The following is a 23,850-nucleotide window of genomic DNA, read 5'->3' on the forward strand; positions in this document are numbered from 1 at the left end:
CGAGTAAGACTCAAACTTTGCGAGTACAACTTAAATAAGGGCAGTGGACATATTAAGTTCTGACGTATTTCATGAACCAAATATGCTATTATAGTATTTGGTGCAACGATGCATAATAATAATTTTTTAGGTTGCAAGTTTGTGAACCTAATTAGGAGTAGCATATTTCCAAGATTGGTGGCACCTATGCTTATAGTACATATAGTCTAATATGATACTGTCTTTGGTTGTAACTTGTGCTTGTAAACCTTGTTTTATTGAGAGTTAAGTTTTGTTGTTCCAAGAATACATTTTTTTGGGAGTGACGAGAAAAGTCGCAACTACTATCTAAATGTGAATATGATAAAGACGTCTTGTGAGCCTTGTTAATAAAGAACTACAAGAACGCTTACTCATAATTGGGTAATGAAAAAAATCACAGTCACTATCTCACGTTGCTAAGATAAATCCACATTACCACTCAAACTAAAGAAATGACCACAAAAAGGTAAATCAACTGATTACCAATATGATCTAAGTTAAAGAAGCCAATAAACCACTACCCACCATAGCTAACTAAACAGTTGAGCTCCCGTGCACACCACTAGCAAAGTTTTCCATTCCGTAGCCATAACTCCACCATGCATCATTCATGACAGATCTTCACAACACAAAATACAATATAAACCATTAAAGGAACTAACAATCATAATAAGCCCTTCAAAAATGGCCACCTGCAACCTGCAGCCTCTTCTTGGCATCAGTCCCAGAACCCCAGTTTTCAGGTGGAAAACCATCTTCCAATTCCTTTTAATCACAACACTATCATTATCATCATCCTTTAGTCTCTCTGATATATCCCCTTCAAGATTATGCCGCACTGCCATTGATCAAGACGCCTGCGAAACCATACTGAAACAAACGGTGCCGAGCTACGGCGGAAACACGATCAGAACTCCGGCGGATTTGCTCCGGAAATTTTTGGCCGATTATCTTCCTTCCATGGAAGCTGCAACGGTGGAGTTTGGTAAGGTCAGAGGCGAATTAAACCACCCCAGAGAAATTCAAGCTATTGCAGACTGTGTAGAGCTCATGGAATTCTCAATTAATGAAGTTCGAGACACCATTACAATTAAAAATCTCCGGCGCCGCCACGCCGACGCCCAGACTTCTCTCAGCGCCGTCCTCACCAACCACCTCACTTGCCTGGACGGCCTAGACCCGCCGGAGAAATCTCCGGCGAAGGGCGTTCTTGAATCCCTGATTTCAAAATCCAGAGTAGCCTTAGCAGTTCTCGCTGAAATCATCGGCCAGAACGATTTCCGAGTACCCTTTAAGGGAAAGTTTCCGTCTTGGGTGAAATCCAGCGACAGGAAACTTGTTCGGAGTAATCCCGGGGACCTGAAAGCCGACATTGTCGTGTCGCAGAACGGCAAGGGAAACTTCAAGACGTTGACGGAAGCGATGAAATCCGTGTCGAAGGTGCGTAAAAGCAGGGTGATTATCTATGTGATGAAGGGATTGTACAAGGAGAACGTGGACATGAACGCAAAGAGCCCTGTGATGATCTACGGCGACGGCATGACCCAGACCGTCTTCACCGGCGATCATAGTTTTGGGGATAATTACACCACCTACAACAGTTACACCCTTGGTAAGCCAAATTATATTCTTGTGGGATAATTAACATCACCAGCATTTTTTGCACCAAGTATAATCACTTCTTTTTAAGTGAATAACTAGAGTGGACAATATATTGCTAGTCACCTTAGCCAACAAAAGGGCCTAAATTGCCAATTAAAGACTTCAAAACCATGATCCACCCAGAATTGAACTTGTAATTTTATGGTTACTACTAATTAACTTGATTGAATTGTCAATATAATTATGTTTCCTTTTGAATGATAAGAGAAATGAACCCGCAGTTAGTATTGTCAAAGTGGGTCAAAACATGCGGATTTGGTCCATCCCGCTCCGCGATTGGACGGATTAGGACTAAAAAAAAATGACTTAAAAAGGAACAGGCCTGACCAGCTGTGCCTCGCACAGGCTACGGGTCAAACTATATATATATATATATATATATATATATATATATATATATATATATATAATATTTGTGTGTATATATACACAGTATACTGTGTACACATGAATATATATATGCATTCATGTTTATACATGAATATATATTCATGTGTACTCACTGTACTCTGTACACAGTGTATAATATTAAAAACAAATAAACAAAAGCTCGTGGATCAGCCCGCAGGGCCCGTCAACACACGTGGGACAAACTAGAGTTGCATGAGTCCTAACTCGTGAGCTTACCGGAGTTGGCCCGCAAGATTCCATTAGAAATTAGGTCCTCAGTGAGGCGGGCCGACCCGCTTTATCAATATTACCAGCACGGTAGCTATGTGAAGATGCGCACTGCGAATGACTTTAGTTAATAAATTAAAAAATAATCAGTTTAAGTTATCTATAGTTAATCGTTTCAAACCAATAAAATGAATAGGTGGCTTTTGTTAGTTAGAATTGGATATAAGTTGTAATCTTAATACCTTATGCATGCTTGTTAAATTAGTAGTCTGACCAACTTGAGTATTTAGATTGGTGTATAATCATGTTATGTTTTTTATGAACGGAATTGATGCAGCTGCAAAAGGTCCGGGTGTGATTCTGCAAGACCTTTGCGTCCGGAACACGGCGGGAGCGGCGAAGCATCAGGCGGTGGCGCTGATGGTGGGGGGTGATAAGTCCATCATAAACCGGTGCTTCCTCGACGGCTACCAAGACACTCTATACACCCATTCCAAACGCCAATTCTACCGAGACTGCACCGTCACGGGAACCATCGACTTCGTATTCGGCAACGCCGCCGTCGTGCTCCAAAACTGCACCCTCGTGGCCAAGAAGCCCGGCCCGGCCCAACAAAACATGGTGACGGCCCAGGGCCGGGCTGACCCGAACCAAAACACCGGGATTTCTCTCCACCTCTGTAACCTCACGCCCAGCCCGAAACTGAAGCCCGTCATCGACCGCTTCCCCACGTTCCTGGGCCGCCCGTGGCGCAACTTCGCCAGAACCATGGTTATGGAATCTTACATCGGGGCCCACATCAACCCCGCGGGGTGGCATGAGTGGAGCGGGACGGTCTTCCTGGACACGTTGTGGTTCGGCGAGTTCTCTAACCATGGCCCCGGGTCGGCTACCAAGAGCAGGGTAAAGTGGTCCACTTTTCACGCCATTTCCGACCGCTCCGTCGCCTCCAAGTTCACCGTCTCCGGGCTTTTGCAGGATGAAGAAAAATGGGTTATCCAGAGCGGCGTGGATTGCATGGAGGGTCTTCTTCCTCCTCGTAAAATCAATCAGACAAATGTTAATGTTAGTTAAGATAGATTACTACATACATAAACATACCTTCCGAATAAATCGGTGTGCTGTCTATAATTTTACAATACATTTAATTAAAATAGAACGCATATTCATTTATAAATATATGTCTTTTATTAATTGGCCGATATATTTTTTCAAAAAATATTGGCCTATATATATTTTTTAAAAACCAATTAATTGTACAGAATAATTCTATTAATTTAATGAATTTCTTTTTAATCGAATTAATTGGTAAATGAATTTTCAAAATTTTTAAAATCAATCGAAATATGATTATACGAATACTAACAACATCTTCAATAGTTCTGGTTTTTGATAAGTTTTTACATGTATGAGTAGAGAAGAGAATATGAGAGGGAATTGAAGAGAGAGAGAGAAAAACAATTCTCTGACAAAGAAAAATTCAGACAATTTTACGCGTCTGCGGGCCCCACAATTTCAGAAGGGAATATGAGCGGACGCATAACTTGACTAGCGCACGCAGCCAAAGTGCCCATTCTTCTCCACGGGTGGTATGAACTACGAAATACGGACTAAGGTTAGCGCGGGCTCAGGCCCTTAGCCTAGTCAGCAAGTTGATTTAAGTGTTGGGCTCGGGCTATGTGACAATGTGTCAGAGGTCTTCGAGCTCCTCTTTAATTTCTAGAAACATCCAAAAGATCCTCTCCTCGCAATAAATACGGTATTTATAGTTGAGTCTGGGGAACAAGTCCCTGCCTTCCTACATGTCAGGCACGTGGAACGCATGCATAGGTTGAGGTCGGGGAGGAAGAAGACCCATACACGTGTCCTCAAATGCTCTTGTAAACACGGAATGTGTTCGCTAGGATCTAAGTGAAAAGGCCGGTCCCAGGTTGAATAGGTCGGACAGGTAAAGAAGATAAAAGAAATCACCCAAGAGTCAAGCCCGCATGGTTGGTATTTGAGGTGCTCGTGAAAGGTCCTAATGAAGGTCAATGGTAGTTGGTGAGACCATGATACATGTTGAGGGTTCGATACCGACCACCATACACATACGGGCTCCGAAGAATAATTCCTATCAAGATAAAAAAAAATTTCACCTCCCACAAGCATCTCATTTAACTGTAAGTATTTACCATTATTTCTTTTACTTTCATTTATTTTTATTAATGTATACGTACTAATAATTTATTTTATATGTTTATTATAGAGTCATAAAGAAGCTACACCATTTAGAACAAGAAGCTTTAAGTTTTATAATGAGTTATCTAAAATATATTCCAAAGATCGTGCAATTGGAAAAGATGCACAGACAGCAGACGATGTAGTTGAAGAAATACAAGCTGAAGAACAAAATGATATAAGAGTTGATACAGATGATAGTACATTTGTTGGTTTGGATGATTTTGATTTCATGAGTACACAGGTTGAGCCACAAAATGATGGAAGAAAAAGAAGCAATTCAAGTAAGAGAAAAAGGAGTACCGATGAAGCTATCGAGATATGTGCTGAGAGTATGCTTAATGCTGCAAAGCTAATAAGCAATACAATGTCAGAAGTTGGTAAGAACTTGTCTGATGGCCTTCAATATGATCGTGATATGGATATGTTTCAGAAGCTTGATCGTGTATTACAAGAGGTTGATGGTTTGACTTTAGATGAAATGGACCTTGTTTCGTTAAAGCTCACTGATCATCCTAATAAAGTGGCTTTTTTTCTCAGTCTTCATCCTGATGGAAGACTACAGTGGATCAGAAGATTTCTTGCTGGCCATTAATATCATTATTCATATTTATATTTTATGAACATTGCTACTATCATTGAATTGTTTTGAGTATTTTGTTTTTAAAAACTTATGTTATTCTTCTTCTGAATATTAATAAATGTTCTTATTATAACAATCTAATAAATTAAGAAGATATTATATATTTTTTATTGCAACAAATGATTCTGTTTTCGTCGATATGATCGTTTGATCATTGATGCAGTAGCTACCTATAATTGATTGCATCCATTTAATAATAATAATAATAATAATAATTTTGTACAAGGGCATTTATGCCTTTTAAATATATATTCCATTTCTATTCCTTTAACCAATCAAACGTGGTAATACAATTCATAAGTCTATTCCTTCCACGAACCAAACGCTAGAATACAATTTATATTCTATTCTTTATCTATTCCATTCCTTATGGAATAGTATTCCTATTCCCTTAAAATTCATTACGTGAACCAAACGTGCTGTTATTCTCTCTCATCACCTTCTCTCATTCACATCATTTTTGCTTTCTTAAAAATCACTGGAAAAGCCACTTATTGGGAATTGGGATGGCCATTAATATGTAACATGGATATGGGTTGATGATGGAGTAATTGGACTTCAATATTTGGGCATTAGATTACATTTCAAAGCCCATATTGGGTTATTTACTAAGCCCAATTAATATCATTCTTCGTTTTTTAATCGGATCTTCAACTCTTCTTCAGGTAACTCCGTCTTCCCGTCGTTGCAACTGAGCTCACGCCCAAGGTACTTCTTATCTCCGTCGATTAAGCTCGTAATCGGTGATTTCAGTCATAATTTCTTGTATTAATCACTTAATTTCAATCGAAAATATCTAAATTCCTTTTTGCTCTCCTGTTTTTTGTTTTTAAATAAATAAATTAATGATTGATTTTCCGATCCTTTTGGCTTTTGATTTGAATTGAATTGTATGATTCTAAATTTTGATTTGAATGTATGATGAAGCAAGCTGTTATTTCACTTAGTTCAGAGCTTTGCTGAATTTTGCGGTAAACGGAGTTGAGAGATGGAGGATGTATTAGTCGCAATACTTTCGATGCTCCTTGTTTTGGCTCTAGTACCTCTGTATCTGTGGAAACGTCGGCAGAGTTCTCAATCCTCCGAGGAGCATGAAGAAGACACTCAGGTAAGTTTTATGATTTAAGGAAATGAGTGGGTCGAATTGTTGTTCCTAAATTTCAGCTTCTGAACTTGGTTTTTGTATTGGCACAAATTGTCAGGTTAGGCAGAGGGATGCTGTTGTTAGGGCAACTGGAACACGGCGCATGCGTAGGAGACCAGCTGCTTCAGCTGCCAGCTCATCTTCAGCAGCTGCTGCTATAGAAGGTTTTGTCTCCTTTACTGCCATCTCTAATGAATTATTGGCTGTTTATTGAGTTAATTCAATGGTCTTGACTGCAACCGCAATGGCTTTTCACTTATAACAATGAAACAGAAAGTGCTGATGAAAGTGATGATGAAGCTTCTGGAGATGGATACTATGCTGCCAAAGCATCAAAGAAGAAGGAAAAGAAGCGTCAAGAACGGGAAGCACAGAGACAGGTTCCACTCTTTTAGTCCCTAATTGGTTTTAAAAAAATCAAATTTGACTGGATAGATCTCGTCTGCATCATCAAGATTGATTGTTTAGTCTCATGTTATTTTACTCCTCAAAGTAGCTATGCACAGTTGGACTAGAATTGTCATTATTCATCACAGACATTAGAGAGGAACTATTTTCTCTTAAACGATTAAAGCTTTTTCTTTTGCCCGAGAGCTTAGAGCTATTACTTCCAAACTACATGGAAGGGTATTCCTTTCACCCAAACAAAAGAATAAAAAATAGTGGGGGAACTCTTTACCTACATTAGTGTTAAGTACAGTTTGCCATTCAGTCCCTTGTGGCTTTCACTTCTGATTCAAGATGCATGATTTTAGGAGCAGAAAATTGAAGAAAAAGATGTATGCTTGATCTCTTTGTGAAACTCTGCATTTAGCAACTGAATCTTGTTTGTCCTGTCCCATGATTATGTAGGCTGACGAAGCTGCTCGTGAATCAAGGCAGACAAAACAAAGCCGTTATGATGATATGAGAAGGAGAAAAGAGGAGGAGCGTGAGGCTAAAGAACATGCCTTAGTGAGTTGACACTTCTAGTATTCTGCACATTTTATTGGTTCCTTGTTGGATTCCTTTCTTAGGAGCCTTATAATATATATTTAGGAAGAAGAAGCTAAAGCTCGTCAGGCAAAAGAGGAAGAAGCTGCTGCACTTGAGTTTGAAAAATGGAAGGATGCATTTTCAGTCGATGCTGAAGGTACTACTGAAAGTGATGTACAAGATGAAAGCCAGGGCTTGCTTTATGATTTTGTGGAATACATCAAGGTAATTCTTTTTCATAATGGACTTGCTTTAAGGATGGAGGTACATTCATATGGTCTCTCTTGCATGAACCTAAACATGGAATCTAGCATATGGCCACTTCTGCACTTTTTAGTATGAATTATGAAATTATAAAAATAAATTGTGGTCATCATATCTCCTCTGCTTATTGTCTGATTTAAGACCATAGCAATTTAGACCTATGTATCCACTGGCTAGAATGAGTAATAGCATGGTAGTAATGGGAGAGAGAACAATGCTGACTGAAAGTTACTTGAAGTGAAGTTTACCGTCCAATGGTAGATGTGGTAGCTCAATAACCCAAGATGGATTTAGCCTTTAATTGAATTAAATGGAGAGAGTGAATCCATGTGATCAGCCCAAATGAGTTGAGATTAATCTTAATTCAATCAATAATCATACATTTACATTTAGTTTGTAATAAAGGGACTAGTAGTATGGCAAAAGGCATACTGGTCTTTATACATTTCTCTGATGTTGCAGAAGCACAAATGTGTTCCACTGGAGGATCTTGCTGCAGAATTCAAGCTGAGGACCCAGGTAAACCCTCTGTGTTACTTTTCTTCTTTTATGTGATCCCAGTCAAGTTATATCACCCAATTCTATGGAGTGAATGCCTTTTTTGGTCCTACTTTTATTGGCCATATTCCAATTTTAGTCCGCTTTTGTTATTTTTGCCACATTGCGTCCACAGTTATTAAACTTGTTCCAATTTTGGTCCATCGTTAACTTTCCCGTCTAATGGCCGTTTGAGGGAGGGGTACTTTCGTCTTTTTACTAGGGTCTCCACTCATGTTCCTAACAATGCTATTCCTTGGGCTTGATCCTAACAAAATCCTTAAGAACAAGAGGGAAATCTGAACAATTAAAGAAACATAAATATTTGAAGGTAAGTTTGAGCACATGGGCATGATTACCTCCCAAACAATGAAGCAATCTTGGTTGATGCCTTTCTCTCCTCTTTTGGAGAAAACAGAAGCAAAATTCCTAGAGCCATCAACATTTATGGCACCAGAAGATCTCAGTATCAAATCATTTTTCTTGGCCATCTTAGCCATGGATTCCACAGCTGCTCTCCCACCATCCTCAGAATTGCTCCTCCCTTTCCTGAATGAGAGGGTCCTAGCAAGCCCATTGAACATGGATGAAAGCCTCATATCACCCCCCTCTAAGCTACCCAGAATTAAACAAGAAATGAAAAACCCAATTCCATTATAAGTACAAAAAATTTAACAGTTGGAAAAAAAAAACATTTCTTTTTTCTTCAACTTTCTCAAATTTTCTTGAAAACCAAACCAAACCAAACCAAAGAAATTTTCTGTTTAAAGAAAAGGGCAGAAAAAAAAAACTTAATTTAAATAAAAAACATTAACTGATAATTTGTCTAAAATCAACTAAACATTCAAAACTTTGCATTCCTATTGCTTGGAGATGAAGCTAAAAAACACAAAGAATTTGAGTAAAGAAGAAAACCCAGCTAGTGATTAGAGGTGTAAACAGGGAATAGGTGTGAACAACCTTAGAATAATCCGGAGAAATATGATCGGAAGAAGAAGAAGAGACTAAGCCAGAAGCTTAATGAGTGGGCGGAGAGTTGAGGGAGATAGCCGGAGAGTGACAAAGTTCCGACTAGGAGAGCTGAGAAACCGAGAGAAGAGAAGACTGGAGACCCTAGTAAAAAGACGAAAGTACCCCTCCCTCAAACGGTCATTAGACGGGAAAGTTAACGATGGACCAAAATTGGAACAAGTTTAGTAACTGTGGACGCAATGTGGCAAAAATAACAAAAGCGGACTAAAATTGGAATATGGCCAATAAAAGTAGGACCAAAAAAGGCATTCACTCCAATTCTATGTATTCATGTATTGTTGTCATGCTGTCTTTTCACAAATTCTCTGACCAAAATATATACTCCGCAATATATATGTTTTTTTCAGGAGTGCATCAATCGGATTAACTCACTGGAAGAGATGGGTAAGGCCTTTTACCCTCTTCTACACTACTATTTTATTCCATCGAATTGTCTATTTTTGTACTTGTTGCTTGCACAGCTTAAGCCATCTATCTGTTTCTTTCCCATTATTCAAGTAGGAAGTTGTTTATACATTATACCTGGATATTGTAAAACATCCATCCTCTGAATAACATACATATGGAATTGCTGTTTTCTCCAGGGAGACTTTCGGGTGTCATGGACGATAGAGGGAAGTACATATACATCTCGCTGGAAGAAATGAAAGCTGTGGCAGACTATATCAAGCGTGAGGGCAGGGTTAGCATATCACATCTCGCTAGTAAATCTAACCAGTTCATAGACTTGGAGCCAAAAGCGCAGTTTGTTGAGGACATTGGCAGTGTAGAGGAGATAGCTGTTGCCTGATATTCTGTGTGAGTAACTAATCTTACAAACACCCACAGGAGAATCATTGCAGATCAATCAGGAGATTAAAGATTGAATTCTATAGTTTCTTCTCTCTTTTCTTTTGTTTCCCAGGTGATGAAAGTTGAAACCAAATCTATCACTCTATCAGTAGCTGAGTTGAAAGGGTCCAATTTTGATGTACTGTATATCATTCACATAAAAGTTAATCAGTCGTTGGATCGGATCGGAGATGTGTATAGTCTACTAATGGCTGTTAAGTTATATATAGAACGAAAATTAATTAAACTTGTAGGTGTCTTTAATTCCCTATTTCATTCCTGCCAAGTTTAATGCTTAATTCATATTGTGTTTTAGTTTTTTTTTTTTTTTTATTAATTCGCGATCCCAACATAGTTTACAAGCTAATATTAATAATGTAATAAAGCTATCCTTGTTCAAAGTCTTTTCTCTTGACTCTGATTTGAGTTAAAATTTTAGTTGTTGCCGAACTCCCAAGGTTGGTGATATTAACTTCAATAGGCCAGCAGTTTCAAATAGTTACGTTGTAAGTCTTATTTATGATTGATAGTGTAAATACAGAGGGTCGTATTGACACAATCCGGTTAAATGTACTTTATTAATCGTGAATCATATACAAAGTGGTATATCCTAAGGGTTCTAGCCCGGTCAATGTGACAGTGTGTTAGGAGTTCCCGAGCGATTCAACTATTTAATATAGGAAATAGTTGTCTTTTCAGTATTAAATGTAATATTTATAGGGTATCAAGGGACAAATGTCGGTCTTATGGTATGAAAGCCACGTGGAGGCTATACACGGGGCCAAGCGCAGGTCCACTGACCTTTAGCCAAGTGCCCGGTGCCTATGAGCCACTGTGTGGGAGGTGCTCCCAAGGCAAGAAGGCCAGACCGACCAGTTCTAATAAGAGACCATTATGAACCGTGCTCAGTACAACCCGCAAAGAGAAAGATCGGGAGAAGTGGTTGGATAGACCGGTTAACGAACGGTCTAGTCTTGTCGTACTCTATGTTTCTGGGACCGACCACCATCGTATGGGCGCGAGGTCCGGGGAATAATCCCCATCAATGATAAAGAAATTCATTAAAAAGAAAATCATTAACAATAACACACACACAAAACGGAACCAATATAATATAATATAACATTTTTTTTTTGAAAACTAATATAATATAACATTATTTCAACAACTAATTTTTACTATCTAGAAATGAATATATAAATAAATAAGGTAATTAAATTAAAATTAAAATTGCAGTGAAATATATGCATGCATGCATATGAGAGGGAAAATTAAAGCTATCGTATATGCAGACGTGTATATAATATAATGCAGTGAATTGAATTCCAAAGGAATAGCGAAAAGCACGCAGAGGATGAGAATGGCGAGGAAAAGGTCTTTGTATATTATTATAAGCCAAGCCATTTTTAGCGGTGTCGGAATCGATCATTTCTTCTTGATTTTTCTTTCCATCTCATCTCATCTCATCTGATCTCCATCCATCCTCTCTCACGTACGCCGCGGCCTCTCACCTGCTTCGTTCTGGTAGTGGCCGCCGTCGTGTTTTCCCCTTTCCTCCCCCCTCCGGCCACCCTACCCGGCCAAAACCGTAATAATTACCACCAAAACAAATAAACCATAATTAATTAATTACTTAATTAATTTTAATTACCAGGCCAGATACCTCCCGGCCAGGTATAGTATGAGTATATCATGGAGGATATTAGCCCTCGCTTGCTGCATCGCCGCCATCTCTTACACCGCCAAATCCGCCACCCCGGCCGCCGACGATTATGACTACGACACCGAGAAGCCGGCCGCCCCGCCGCCGGAGCAGCAGCACTGCGCCGGCATATTCCTCACCTACAGCTTCCAGGGGCGCGAGAAGATCTATCCGCTCGTGAAGAACACGTCAGCGCAGGCCTGGTCCTTCAAGGCCACGCTGTCCATTCTGAACGCGGGAAAAGTGGAGCTGAAGGCGTGGAAGGTGTTCGTGGGGTTCCATTACAACGAGCTGTTGGTGTCGGCCGACGGGGCGGTCGTGGTTGACGCCGACGATTTTCCGATCCTGGTGGGGAAGAACGGGACGGTGTTCGCCGGATATCCGATGACGGATTTGAAGACGGCCATCGACACCGCCGGTGATTTCACCCAGATGCAGGCCCAGATTGAAATTAAGGGAACGCAATTTGGGTTGAAGGAGAAGGCCACCCCCATGCCTAAATCAATCAAGCTCAAAAATGATGGGTTTAAATGCCCTGCCGCCAAAAAAAAACGTACGTATGACATATATATACCTTCCTTCATCTTCTTTTCTTGTATATTATTGTTGTTTTTTTATAAAAATATTGAATTCCTAATCTGGGCTCATGTTACATCCTAGACAGAACATCTAGGATGTAAATTGTGATAGCTCAACTGAACACCAATTGTTATGTCATGGATCATGGTTCCTTCATCTTCTTTTCTTGTATATTTCTTGTTGTTTTTTCTAAAAAGATTGAATTTCTAGTCTGGGCTCATGTTACATCCTGGATAGAGCATCTAGGATGTAAATTATGGTAGCTCAGCTGAACATCAATTGTTATGTCATGGATCATGGTTCATATTACATTGTAAATTCTAATACAAATTTTTGTACCTTCAATTAACACATTCTGTACCATAATTATTTCTGAATCAGTCTACAATACAAGATAGATCTTAGCCCATGATATAATTTGTCAGCTAAACATTATTGCTAGACTTTGATTACTGTATTCAAAGAACCTCTTATTGCTCTGTTATTTGTAAGACTTAATTCCGATCATTGTTCTTGACCTTTGTGACTAATTGAGCTGCTTGCTTCTTGTATATTTATTTGCATCTAAGAATCTAGGTTTGATTAACTTTTGATATGCAGCAACCTACATGAGCGTGTGCTGCAAGAAGGACCCCAAGTTCAAGCCCAAGAAGGAGAAGAAGACCAAGTTTATGCCCAAACGCTACGGCGACCTGAGCTTCACCTACGACGTTCTCGCCGCCTACGACAACAAATACCAAGCCCAAGTCACCATCGACAACAACAGCCCTCTCGGCCGTCTCGATCAATGGAATCTCACCTGGCAATGGATGAAAAACGAGTTCATTTACTCCATGAAAGGCGCTTTCCCCCACGTCAAAGACCCCTCCCAATGCATCTACGGCCCTCAGGGACAGTACTATCAACAATTCGATTTCACCAACGTTTTGAACTGTCAGACCCGCCCTGTCATCTCCGATCTCCCCCCAACTTTCATCAATGATAATAAGATCGGAAAACTGCCGTTTTGTTGCCGGAATGGGACGTTGTTGCCGAAGACTATGAATGAGACGAAATCCAGGGCGATTTTTCAGATGGAGGTGTTTAAACTCCCGCCGGATCTCAACCGGACCGCTATTACGCCGCCGCAGAACTGGAAGATCACGGGGCAGTTGAACCCTACGTATAAATGCGGGCCGCCGATGCGGATCGACCCGAGTGAGTTCCCCGACCCGATGGGCACCGCTATGACCACAACCGCCGTGGCGTCGTGGCAGATCTCGTGTAATATTTCCACGCCTAAACATAAAGAGGCGAAATGCTGCGTGTCGTTCTCCGCGTATTTCACGGACTCGGTGGTCCCGTGCAACACGTGCGCGTGCGGGTGCGACGCGGACGACGAGGAGCAGACGCCCAAGCGGTGCAACCAGAACGCGGCCGCCCTGCCGCTCCCCGCGGACGCCCTGCTCGTCCCGTTCGCGAACCGCACGGCGAAGGCCCTCGCGTGGGCCTCCATGAAACACCATAAAGTGCCACGTAGGCTCCCCTGCCCGGACAACTGCGGGGTCAGCCTCAACTGGCACCTCGACTCGGACTACCGCTCGGGCTGGACGGCCCGCATCACCCTCTTCAACTGGCGCGACGACCCGTTCGCCAACTGGTTCACGGCCATCCAGCTCAAGCGGGCCGGCAAGGGGTTCGAAAACGTTTACTCGTTCAACGGGACCATGCTCAAAGGAGATGGCCTCGACCACACTATATTCATGCAAGGCCTCCCGGGCCTCAACTACCTAGTCGGAGAGGTAAATGGGACCCACCCGGGGACCGATCCTAGAGTGCCCGGAAAACAACAATCCGTCATCTCCTTCTTGAAGAAAGGTCTTCCTCACCTTAAAATAGCGTCCGGAGATGGGTTCCCTTCTAAGGTCATCTTTAATGGCGAAGAGTGCGCTCTCCCAAAACGCATTCCCAAGAAAGATACTGGAGCAGCCCATACACTCCGAACCGGGTTCTTGCCACCGCTTTTCATTGCTTTCCTCACTTTCTTGCTCTTGTCGGACCGGTTCAACTGATCACCATGCATTATATTGTTTCCGATTCTAGCTTTCTTCTATGAAGGTATCTGATCTTCAATTCCCATGCATATTTTCCTAATGTCTATGAATTGAAACCTCGGCCTTCTTCTCATGCCAGATAGATGAATCCAAACATGTAATATTTTCAGCGAAAATGTAATACTTGTTAATCTATAGAAAAGTATAATATTTTTAGTAAAAGATATTACATGTAATACTCATTTCTTATTAGATGGTCTGATCTCATGCAAATTTTTATGACCAAAACAAAAATTTAATAATGGAATAAAAGAAATAATTATCCACATTAATAATAAGATTGGGCACCAATATAACATATTCACTCTTTCTTGACAATTATCACAAACATGATAACTAACGTCCATTTTTAAAAAACAAAAAAAAAGTTTAGATTATTTACTTATTTTATATAGAGTGTAAATGTTTTTTTTTTTAATGGAATTAGGGACAAGCATGGCTTGGGAGTGTGAAGAAAAGAGTGGCAAATTGAAGGGAAGCATGCAAGATATTCAGAAGGGCGGGCAGACTTGTTTGGAAATAAAGACAAAGAAGCAGATGATGAAGGGTTGTAATAGACAAAAGTTGAGACAACATTAAAACCAAAACAAAACAAACAAAAAACAGAAAAGAAAAAAAAAAGATTGGTTTAATTTGTTTTAATTAATTATAATACTTTAATTTGATTACGTACAGGAGTTAAATATATTTAATTAGCCTAAATGTATAGTGACTGTATGCAAATGAACATTCACATTCAAATTGGATGGTTAGATTTTATTAATGTTTATATCAACATTTGTTTGCGTTCATGGGAAGATCAGAGCTGAGCAACAAGTTCAACTAACTAACTCTATATTTCAACATACATGGACTTTACTTGTATGTCCAATATATTTAACCTCATATATAATTAATTTGATTTAAATTAAAAAATCGTTCAATATCCAGCAATGTGTCCTAGTTCCGTGTAAAGAAAAGAAAACATGTACTCACTTTTTTTTCTAAATCAATGAGAGTTTTTTAAATCAATATAAAGTAAAAAATAAACTAAAAGTGTAATATTATATTACTTGTCACATATAGGTTAATGTTTCCATCCCAAACTTGAAAGCCCTATCTGCTCTTGCTACAAATACATACTTCTCTTTTCGTAAAATTTGAATCAGGAAACGTATGTTAGTAAACCAGCATTTGCCAAAAAAAAAAAAATAATAATAAATTTTACCAGCTAAGTTGGTGCTGGGACAGTTGTGAGTTGTGGCATATAGTTGAGTATGTAATAGCCTCTTCATGGAGCTTGAAATGTTAGATAGATTCCTCTGCAGCATGCACAAGGCATGAAAATTCTTGAAAATGGGCAAGAAAAGTATAAGTTAGATAAAAAGCTAAGGGCAGTAAATGGAGAGGACATGAAGAACAAAGTAGATCAGAAGACTTGGATTAAAAAAGCACACAGCACGTACATATGCTTTGGAACAGAAGTGAAGAAATCCAAAGTAAAAAGGAACCAATACTGCAGCAAAAACTTCACTGGCACACTTGTGAACCTCTCCTATATAAACTTCAGATCATCCATTGCATCATCCAACAAATTAAACTCTGTAAAAGCAATTCAGAAATGGCTCAAACTACGAGTTCGACATCATTGTATGGAATAATTCTGGGGTCCCTTTCTGTATTGCTGCTGATACAGAGAGGCTGTGCCTCTTATACCTTCAAAGTTGGAGGTGCTGGAGATTGGGCTGTTCCTTCTGATCCTAATACTAACACTTATAATCAGTGGGCTGAGAAGACTCGGTTTCAAATTGGAGACACCCTTAGTAAGTTTGAATTCTTTCTTTATATGAATAAAAGAGTGATCCAGTCTCACCTTATACATTGTATTTGTTTTTTGTTGTTGTTGGGGGATGGCAGTGTTTATGTACCCAGCTGACAAAGACTCGGTGCTTCTTGTAACCAAGGATGACTTCACAAATTGCAACACGCAAGCTCCTTTGGAGAAATACAGTGATGGCCATACTGTCTTCAGCTTCAATCATTCTGGGGCGTTCTACTTCATCAGCGGAGTGCAGGACAACTGCAAGAAGAACCAGAAAGTGGTGGTCGTCGTCATGGCTGATAGAAGCGGCCGCTCTTCTGCGCCTTCGCCGTCACCATCGGAGCAACAAGTGCTTCCTCCATCTCCGCCACCGGCAGGGGAAGAGGCGGCACCTTCACCGGCTGAGGCGTCGCCACCCGCACCAACTACCTCATCAGAGGTGCCATTTCCATCCCCGTCCTCAGCCCCGGCCGGGGAGGAAGCGCCGCCACCACCTGATAACTCAACGCCGGCGCCTTCTCAAGAGTCTAATCCCCCAAAGAAGGGTAACGGTAACGCTGCATCTTCAACTTTCACAGCTACCGTTAGCTCCATTGGAGCTCTTATCGGTTCCTCCATCATCCTAGCATTTTGACTTCTATACTAAATGATTTTTCATTTTTTATAGCCTTGATCATCTCAGTTGTCCAACTGAGTGTTAATTCAAGGAAAATATTGAGTATCATAGCGTGTGAATAATCCGGTGCTGTGTAAAAGTTGTATTTTGCAAAGACAAACACTAATAAATAATTTTCTTTCTCTAAATGTCAGAATTCAGATCGACCTATAATGGCAATCCGATAAACAACAGTCAAGTTTCATGTGCTCTGTTTGAAGTTTGAACGAAGAACAACATACATTAGTTTACATTAAAATTAAAGCGCACCTTAGTAAACTAATGTTCAGGAACTATAATCTACTCACTATACTAAGAGTTTTATCTCTATCAAAAATTCTTTCCTAGTTCAACTTTTTTCATGAGCCTCATAGTATTGTGCCAAATGGAATCAACTATGCCAGCTACCTGCAAAAGGTGAAAATAGATAACAGCATCATTTGGCAGAGAACAGGGGCCCCAAATGAATCTGAAAGTGTCCATAGAGGATAATAATGAGAGAATGGGAAGCAGGAAAAACTAACCGTAAAAACACCTCCGATAATGGCACATACATTTGTAAGGAAGTGTGAAAAAGATTTTGAGTCTTCTGTTATGAGGACCTGATCACAGAAGAGGGGCATTAATTAATACAAAAAAGGACGAGAACTTTGATGCACTAAGACCTTTGAAAGATTGGATATTTTCAAAACCTGTAAAGGCGACGGCTCAAAATGAAACTTTGCAACAGGTATGGAAGTACTGTGAACCAAACTACTATGAGCTGTGTACTCATAGTCCTCAGCTATTTTATAGGATCTTGCAACCACCTCTGTTTTCACTACTTGAAGGTAATGCTCAATCTGCAAATAATTGGGTGCACAAGATGTAAATCTAAAAGTCCAAGAAAAACTAGAAAAAATAGTGCATATTGCTGTAAGTTTCATCATACAAAGGACTTTTAGTTGCTTTAGTTTTTTGAAACCTCGGGTCCTTGTCATACTTTAAAAAGAGAATTTGCATGGAAGAGAAAATTCAGATCAGTCTAGTTTCAACTCTATCCTACTCTACCTTATCAAAACAATTTAAATTGTTATTACCATGAATTGACATTGGCATAATAAATAAAGACCATTCAAAGAACTAGAAACTTGCCATCACAGCAAGGAAGAAGCAATAGAAAAACATGGCAGGGTATTTATGCTGTAGAAATGCAGGGGAGGGGGTTAGGAAAAAAAAATAACAAATAATGGAATAATGCAGGAAAAAATATATATGAAATCTAAAGTAAAATTTGAACCCCTAAATCAGTCAGTTAGAGGTGAAATAGAAGTACAAAGCTTACGGTAACATTTTCACGTGACTCCTTTGGATTAGTAATGTATGCATTGCCTCTCAACTTGTCAAAGCTTTGACCAAGGTATGGTATTAACCTCTTCACATCGCTCGCCGCCTTTGGAGTTAACATCTTACCAAAGGAAAATCGGTAAATTACATGTGACATGTTCATCTGAGAAGCATCAAATGAATGAGCTGCTGAACGAGCTGATACAACAACGTTTCCAGGAACCTGCATGGTAAGAATTAAACAATGTGCTTGAAACATGTTAAATACATTGGGGTCCTTTGAACTACCTACTTTTAGGTGTCTATAATTACACTAGCCTACACCAGTTTAGTATATGGCTTCCAGATCACTCTCTCTCACTTCTCCAAACTGCACAAGAAAACTCATGTTCTCATATTTATCATACTTCAAGTTTCTCCAAACATTCAGATGGATAGAGAAGGTAACAGCTGATTTCAAAGGACTGTTTGTCCTAATAAATTTTACTACCTTCTTAACACGCACAAAGCCTTCAACTCTGCATCCTCCAGTTACTGGTGCAGGTCTTTTTATCCCATCTGTCACGTCGACAGACTTACTATCTGAACTAACCTTTTGAGACTCCAATGCAATAGGTGCAACCAGTTCTTCCATCGTCTGCAGGTAAGAAGGTATGGCATGTCAGTCCTAAGCAATGGACTTGAGAATGGTAAAGGTCATCTAGATCCAACATCACATATAGAAATACTTCATAAATGTGCAGTATGCTATGTATTCATGTGGGCAGAGCATGATGTACAACATCAACAGGACATTATTTTGATTGGTTTGGTTTCTCCAAGCCACAATTGATCTTTGACAATTTAGATTAGAAAGTTATCCATACCTTCACCAGGCTGTCTGTATCCCGGTCACCATAGTATGACTCGTGATTATGGTGCCCATGATCATCTCTGCATTAGGGGCATAGAAAAAAATCCAACTGTAAACCCAGATGAATATGATGCAAGCCAAAGACCAAACTGTTCTAACACAATGCATCTATTCCTCAAAAGTTCTAAAGAAGCTATTCACATGCAATGTCCAATTTGAAATCACCTTTACAAAACCCTCAAATGCATGCAACTAAGCAAAAAAATATGTCATTGCACTAGGAGTAAGTAAAATAACTCTTACATAAAGTAGAATATTTTTTTCATTTCCTCATCAATTTTCCCTTTGGCAGTGAAAGACTGCACATAAAAGAGCAGCAGAAAGGCAGAAAATTTTTGAAAGCTTTTTTCTGAATTCTAAAATGTGGGCAGAGACTGGTGCTACATCTAGTTGCTTTACAAATGATCAATTTTGAAGGATCAAATAATAAGCTCATCTAGTTGCTTTACAAATGATCAATTTTGAAGGATCAAATAATAAGCTATAGTATATACTAATGATATAAAAATGCATCTTCTAGTCAACATAGTACAAAACTAAGCAAAAATTTTAAAAAGATGCTTGCTGTATAAATGAAAATAAAATATATACCTAACATCGCTTCCTTTCCTGAAGATGCGAATAGATGGATAACCTTGTATGTGATTCCTGGAAGTTTATTGCTTATTGTTAAGCAGGAGGATAAAGATGGAGTATCCAGTAGAACAACAAAATCAACATGATAATCATGAAAATGGATATAAAGACACTGAGAGTGTTCTTAAGCCAACTTCATAATGCAAGAGGGTTCCCTAATAAACAGCTCCTAACTAATAGAGTTGAAAAGCTGAGACAATTTGGCAACACTATATATTATGTGAATCTGTATGTCATTAAATATGGACCAGGTCAGCTACTAGCATGTTAAACTCATAATATACAAATAATATGCAAAATAGTAAAGAAGCAAAAGAGAAATGCATCCAAAACAGTGAAATAAGGAAGCCAAAAGGATAACCATCTTGGATCATGCAAGATATTAAAAAAAAAAAACTATCATATCATATTCTTAATAATTACAATGACACAAAATAAGAGTCTAATGATTTATGCTACTGAGTAAAACTCAGTTACTTTACCCATGAGTTCTATGAAAGACTCAATGAATGAAAATATATTCAGCTCAGAATTACCTTCTACATAAATCAACTTCTTCAGTGCAATCAACCTTTCCCAAAATAATTCTCCCATCACTTTCTGGGTCATATCTAAAAGGCCAAAAGCAAGTTCCATATAAGATTTGAATGGAAAAGTATTGAGGGAATGCTAGAACTCCACTCAGAAGAGAAAGGAAGTTCAGGCTTCGGCAAAAAAATATTTTCTTTGACCCTTTTCCAGAAAGGACAGAAGAAATAACCAGACCTTTCTCTTACTATTTGGGCTGCTTTCTCCCAAGAAGGTTTCTGATATTGAAGACACCCAGCAGAGAAAACAATTGTTAGTAAGCCCTCGGTTGCATTCAGATTAAGGGTGCGTTTGGTTCGCACATGGGAATCGGAATCGGAATGGGTATCAAATACTTGGTAATGGTAATGGGTTTTGGTGAAAGTCTTTAGCATGTTTGGTAGTTGGGTGGAATGGCAATGATTATTATTAGTTGGGGAAGAAAAGAGGAAGGGAGATGAAACCCTTATTTAATAAGGGTATGAGTTTTCTCATTAATGGGGTATTCCAAACCCATAGTAGCATTCACAAAACCTATCAACCAAACACAAGCAATCACTTTCATACCCATTCCTCATGCCTAAACCCACCAACCAAACACACCCTAAGAATTTTCAAAGAAAGCTTCCACAACATAAGGCACATTGTTAAAAATCCACCCTTATTTGATCTGAAATTTTAATGAATATGTGATAGACTAGCCCACATAACTTTCCAAAGGAGTAAGTAAGCTACAGTAAGGGGAAGAAGAGAAGGAGAAGGGGCTGTAGCACAGATGAAGCTTGAAATCTGAGCCATGAGCAATAAGTGACGAGATTACCAATCGGTTGCTCCAATAGCACCAAGGGGCATAGAAATTCACGACCACAATTGGATATCTATAAAAAAGAAAAGTATGAGAATCAGCAAATGATGTAACATAAAAAATTTCATAGCTGTTAGACACAATTCAGATTAGATCCACTCACAGGTGTGATACTCTATCAAAATTACGGCCAGTTAGTCTCACAGCACCTTCAGCATGCTCTTCATTTACTTCCTCATCATGCTTAATAGCATTTGCAATTGCTCCAGATTGAAATTCAGAACCAGTAGGCACCAAATTTGAATCTATGGAATACTTGCGCACTGTTTTTGTTATATTCAACCTATTCTGATATAAAGGGAAGACAAGGATATATCAGAAGGCCAGATCAAGAGGAAACAACTTTTGGCCCACCAAGGAAAGGGATTTTATGATATAGTAGTATTTTTAAGGGCCAAAGATGTGAATTACAATCAATCTAGATCATAAAGCCAACTGTGTAATTTTGGTGAGCAGCTAGTTGACTAGCCTGTTTATACTAGAATCTTCATTAATGAACAAAAATTGGAAATACTAGGGACTGACGGGGAGATTCTGAGACTTACCGTTCCCAGGACATCACTCACATCCACAGATGCAAACTCACAAGACAACGCGGGAAAACTGCAATTTTATAAAACGTTATTGACAGATAGATGTATTTAGTCACATGGTAATAGAACATCAAACTCTAATTTAATTTTTTTGTAAGAAAATAAAGAAGCGTAGAATAGGAGAGCATCTAGTAGCAAGAAAATTGCATATTAAATGCTTTAGAATGTTCTGGGATCAGGATTTAGGAACTGTTCATAGAAGTTCCGCATGACTCATACTTATAAATGCATTATCAGCGAATGATTGTCAAGGAGAAGATTTGTGGTAACTTGATATTAAAACAGAGACAATTGCATGCTTGTGTAAGCACTAAAGAATAAAGAATTAAAGTCAACAAAAAAAAATATGTGCAACAAATAAAGCAGCTCTATAAAATTATACCTAATGTTAAAATCAATTCGTAAAAAATCCCCATCAGCACTTTCATCAACAACTACTGATGTCGTGGTGCTCACAGTCAAGTAATCACTTAGTTCCTGCAAAATGAAAACTTACATGAGTTATGATTCCATATACTTCTTCCTTTACCTGTGAGAATAAAAATGCAACATCAATCACCTACCATTCCAAATAAAAGGATCATGCAAAAGGCTGCAAAAAGGGATAGGCCAGCACCAGACAGCGATGCCTCAGTCAGATCTCTTGGAATTTTCCTGTATCAAAAATAGAATGCCCTAAATTATGCAACTATTTGACTTTGTTTGAACTAGTCTGTTTCAGGAATTAAGCACACTCATATCAAGAGCCAAGACAATATCCAGCGCAGAGAACTTATTTCCAAGCAATATTGAATGTACCAGAGGTCCAGGGCACACTGGATTTGAATTTTGAACCCTTATCCTCTACAGAACCCCTACTAAATCAGTATACGCCAATATCTGCTTTTGTTGTACCAACCATCTAAAATGGATTAAATTTATAATGTAGAAACATTGATCATTTTACCAAAAGTGTTTCACCTGTCCTATCCGGTCATTATCATCTACAGAAAAACATCTGTAACTTAACACCGACTCATGCTTCAGCATTTTAGGTAAAACAAATTATATTATCGGTCCTATGAAAGTAACAAATGTGCAAATGCAAATGCAAATGCATCAGCAAACCTAAACAAAAATTATATTTAACAATTCATAATTATATAAGCATATCGAACACTAATTCCACAATCATAAACCGGAAATCAACCAACGAACAAATAAACAATTAACATATAGGGAGCTCGGAAATAGAAACAAGCACCAAAACCGAATCAATTGAACTCTGACCTGTAAAAATCAACGGATTTGATTTTACTCGTCGAAACCATCGTTCCGGATGGAGAAAAACAAAAACAGAAGCAGATTATGAAAATCAGCAAATAACAACAACGGATCTGTAATAGGGATTCAGAGAGTCGGTTATGCTAGCGAATGCATTCCTTCGCCTCCGTTACGGCAAATGCGAATCCACGATCTCTCTCTCAGTGCGGAGTGTTACGGAGAGAGGTGTATGAACCGGAAATCTCTATCTCTCTAACACGCGAACAGAAATGACCACCCATAAAAAAAGATCAGTAAGTGACGACGAAGAAGAAGAAGTTGCAACTGAGATGTCTGTTGGTGCACTGTATGTAGCGCGCTGATTTTGTGGGACCCGTTTCGCGGGTACAAATATTTATTGCACTGAATTTAACAACTTCTTATTTAATTAATATTATTTCTTTTTTCAAAAAAAATTAATATTATTTCTTCGAACTATGTGGTACTAAAAAAAAATTCTTAAATTACGACTTTTGAGTACTATTAACTTCGTTATAATGCAGTATATGTTGGTAGAGCTACAACTATGTCACTTGATCTCGATGTCTTTGGCAAATAATAAATATATAATTATTTAATTTCATATATATATATATATTCGAATACTAATCGAATAGAGCATACTCTCATTCGTATTCATATTTTAAAGAATCAGGGCATCAGATTCGCCATTCCTAATGTTTAAACCATGAACCAAACACACCCTAATTTGTGCATCTTTCTAGATCAAAGGGGCATTTTAATTTGTTTTACAATGTATCATTCATCCATTCTTCCTATTCTCATATATCTTGAATTTATAAGAAATTAAGGTGATAAAAAGACCTTGATGATAGAGCTTATACCTGCGCGACTAGGCATAAGTTAGATA

General features: G+C 38.9%; 6 protein-coding genes across 9 annotated transcripts; 5 read left to right on the forward strand and 1 right to left on the reverse strand.

Moving 5' to 3' along the window:
- Positions 1-705: 705 nt before the first annotated feature.
- On the forward strand, positions 706-1,370 carry LOC116020551 (pectinesterase 1-like). The gene is made up of 2 exons (XM_031261020.1): positions 706-1,305; positions 1,347-1,370. The coding sequence occupies exons 1-2, from the start codon at positions 706-708 to the stop codon at positions 1,368-1,370; spliced, it is 624 nt and encodes a 207-aa protein (XP_031116880.1).
- Positions 1,371-1,453: 83 nt separating this feature from the next.
- LOC116020552 (pectinesterase 2.2-like) lies at positions 1,454-5,116 on the forward strand. Its single transcript, XM_031261022.1, has 3 exons — positions 1,454-1,633; positions 2,639-3,366; positions 4,550-5,116. The coding sequence occupies exons 1-3, from the start codon at positions 1,492-1,494 to the stop codon at positions 5,114-5,116; spliced, it is 1,437 nt and encodes a 478-aa protein (XP_031116882.1). The 5' UTR covers positions 1,454-1,491.
- Positions 5,117-5,814: 698 nt separating this feature from the next.
- LOC116018757 (DDRGK domain-containing protein 1) lies at positions 5,815-10,266 on the forward strand. Of its 4 annotated transcripts, XM_031258741.1 has the most exons (10): positions 5,819-5,872; positions 6,092-6,272; positions 6,367-6,472; positions 6,582-6,688; positions 7,161-7,262; positions 7,347-7,508; positions 8,010-8,066; positions 9,464-9,500; positions 9,701-9,914; positions 10,021-10,266. In XM_031258741.1, exons 2-9 carry the CDS (start codon positions 6,153-6,155, stop codon positions 9,904-9,906), a joined length of 897 nt encoding a protein of 298 aa, XP_031114601.1. In that variant the 5' UTR covers positions 5,819-5,872; positions 6,092-6,152; the 3' UTR covers positions 9,907-9,914; positions 10,021-10,266. The 4 variants fall into 4 exon arrangements, with proteins under 4 accessions (XP_031114600.1, XP_031114601.1, XP_031114598.1 ...); XM_031258740.1 differs by having other exon boundaries at positions 5,815-5,872; positions 6,117-6,272; positions 9,701-10,262; XM_031258738.1 differs by having other exon boundaries at positions 9,701-10,262.
- A 1,109-nt stretch (positions 10,267-11,375) lies between these two features.
- Positions 11,376-15,096, forward strand: LOC116018754 (COBRA-like protein 10). Its single transcript, XM_031258736.1, has 3 exons — positions 11,376-12,202; positions 12,829-14,325; positions 14,749-15,096. The coding sequence occupies exons 1-2, from the start codon at positions 11,629-11,631 to the stop codon at positions 14,277-14,279; spliced, it is 2,025 nt and encodes a 674-aa protein (XP_031114596.1). The 5' UTR covers positions 11,376-11,628; the 3' UTR covers positions 14,280-14,325; positions 14,749-15,096.
- An 810-nt stretch (positions 15,097-15,906) lies between these two features.
- LOC116018758 (early nodulin-like protein 3) lies at positions 15,907-16,926 on the forward strand. Its single transcript, XM_031258743.1, has 2 exons — positions 15,907-16,123; positions 16,218-16,926. The coding sequence occupies exons 1-2, from the start codon at positions 15,922-15,924 to the stop codon at positions 16,754-16,756; spliced, it is 741 nt and encodes a 246-aa protein (XP_031114603.1). The 5' UTR covers positions 15,907-15,921; the 3' UTR covers positions 16,757-16,926.
- Positions 16,899-23,248, reverse strand: LOC116018755 (protein disulfide isomerase-like 5-4). Its single transcript, XM_031258737.1, has 15 exons — positions 22,947-23,248; positions 22,241-22,331; positions 22,060-22,154; positions 21,630-21,687; positions 21,188-21,372; positions 21,040-21,097; positions 20,418-20,458; positions 20,189-20,263; positions 19,608-19,664; positions 18,970-19,036; positions 18,594-18,740; positions 18,102-18,326; positions 17,470-17,619; positions 17,302-17,379; positions 16,899-17,185 (listed from the first exon to the last, which is right to left on the reverse strand). Exons 1-15 carry the CDS (start codon positions 22,985-22,987, stop codon positions 17,108-17,110), a joined length of 1,446 nt encoding a protein of 481 aa, XP_031114597.1. The 5' UTR covers positions 22,988-23,248; the 3' UTR covers positions 16,899-17,107.
- Positions 23,249-23,850: the final 602 nt, after the last annotated feature.

This window comes from Ipomoea triloba, chromosome 5 (assembly GCF_003576645.1).
Source record: "Ipomoea triloba cultivar NCNSP0323 chromosome 5, ASM357664v1".
In the NCBI taxonomy this organism is placed as follows: Eukaryota; Viridiplantae; Streptophyta; class Magnoliopsida; order Solanales; family Convolvulaceae; genus Ipomoea; species Ipomoea triloba.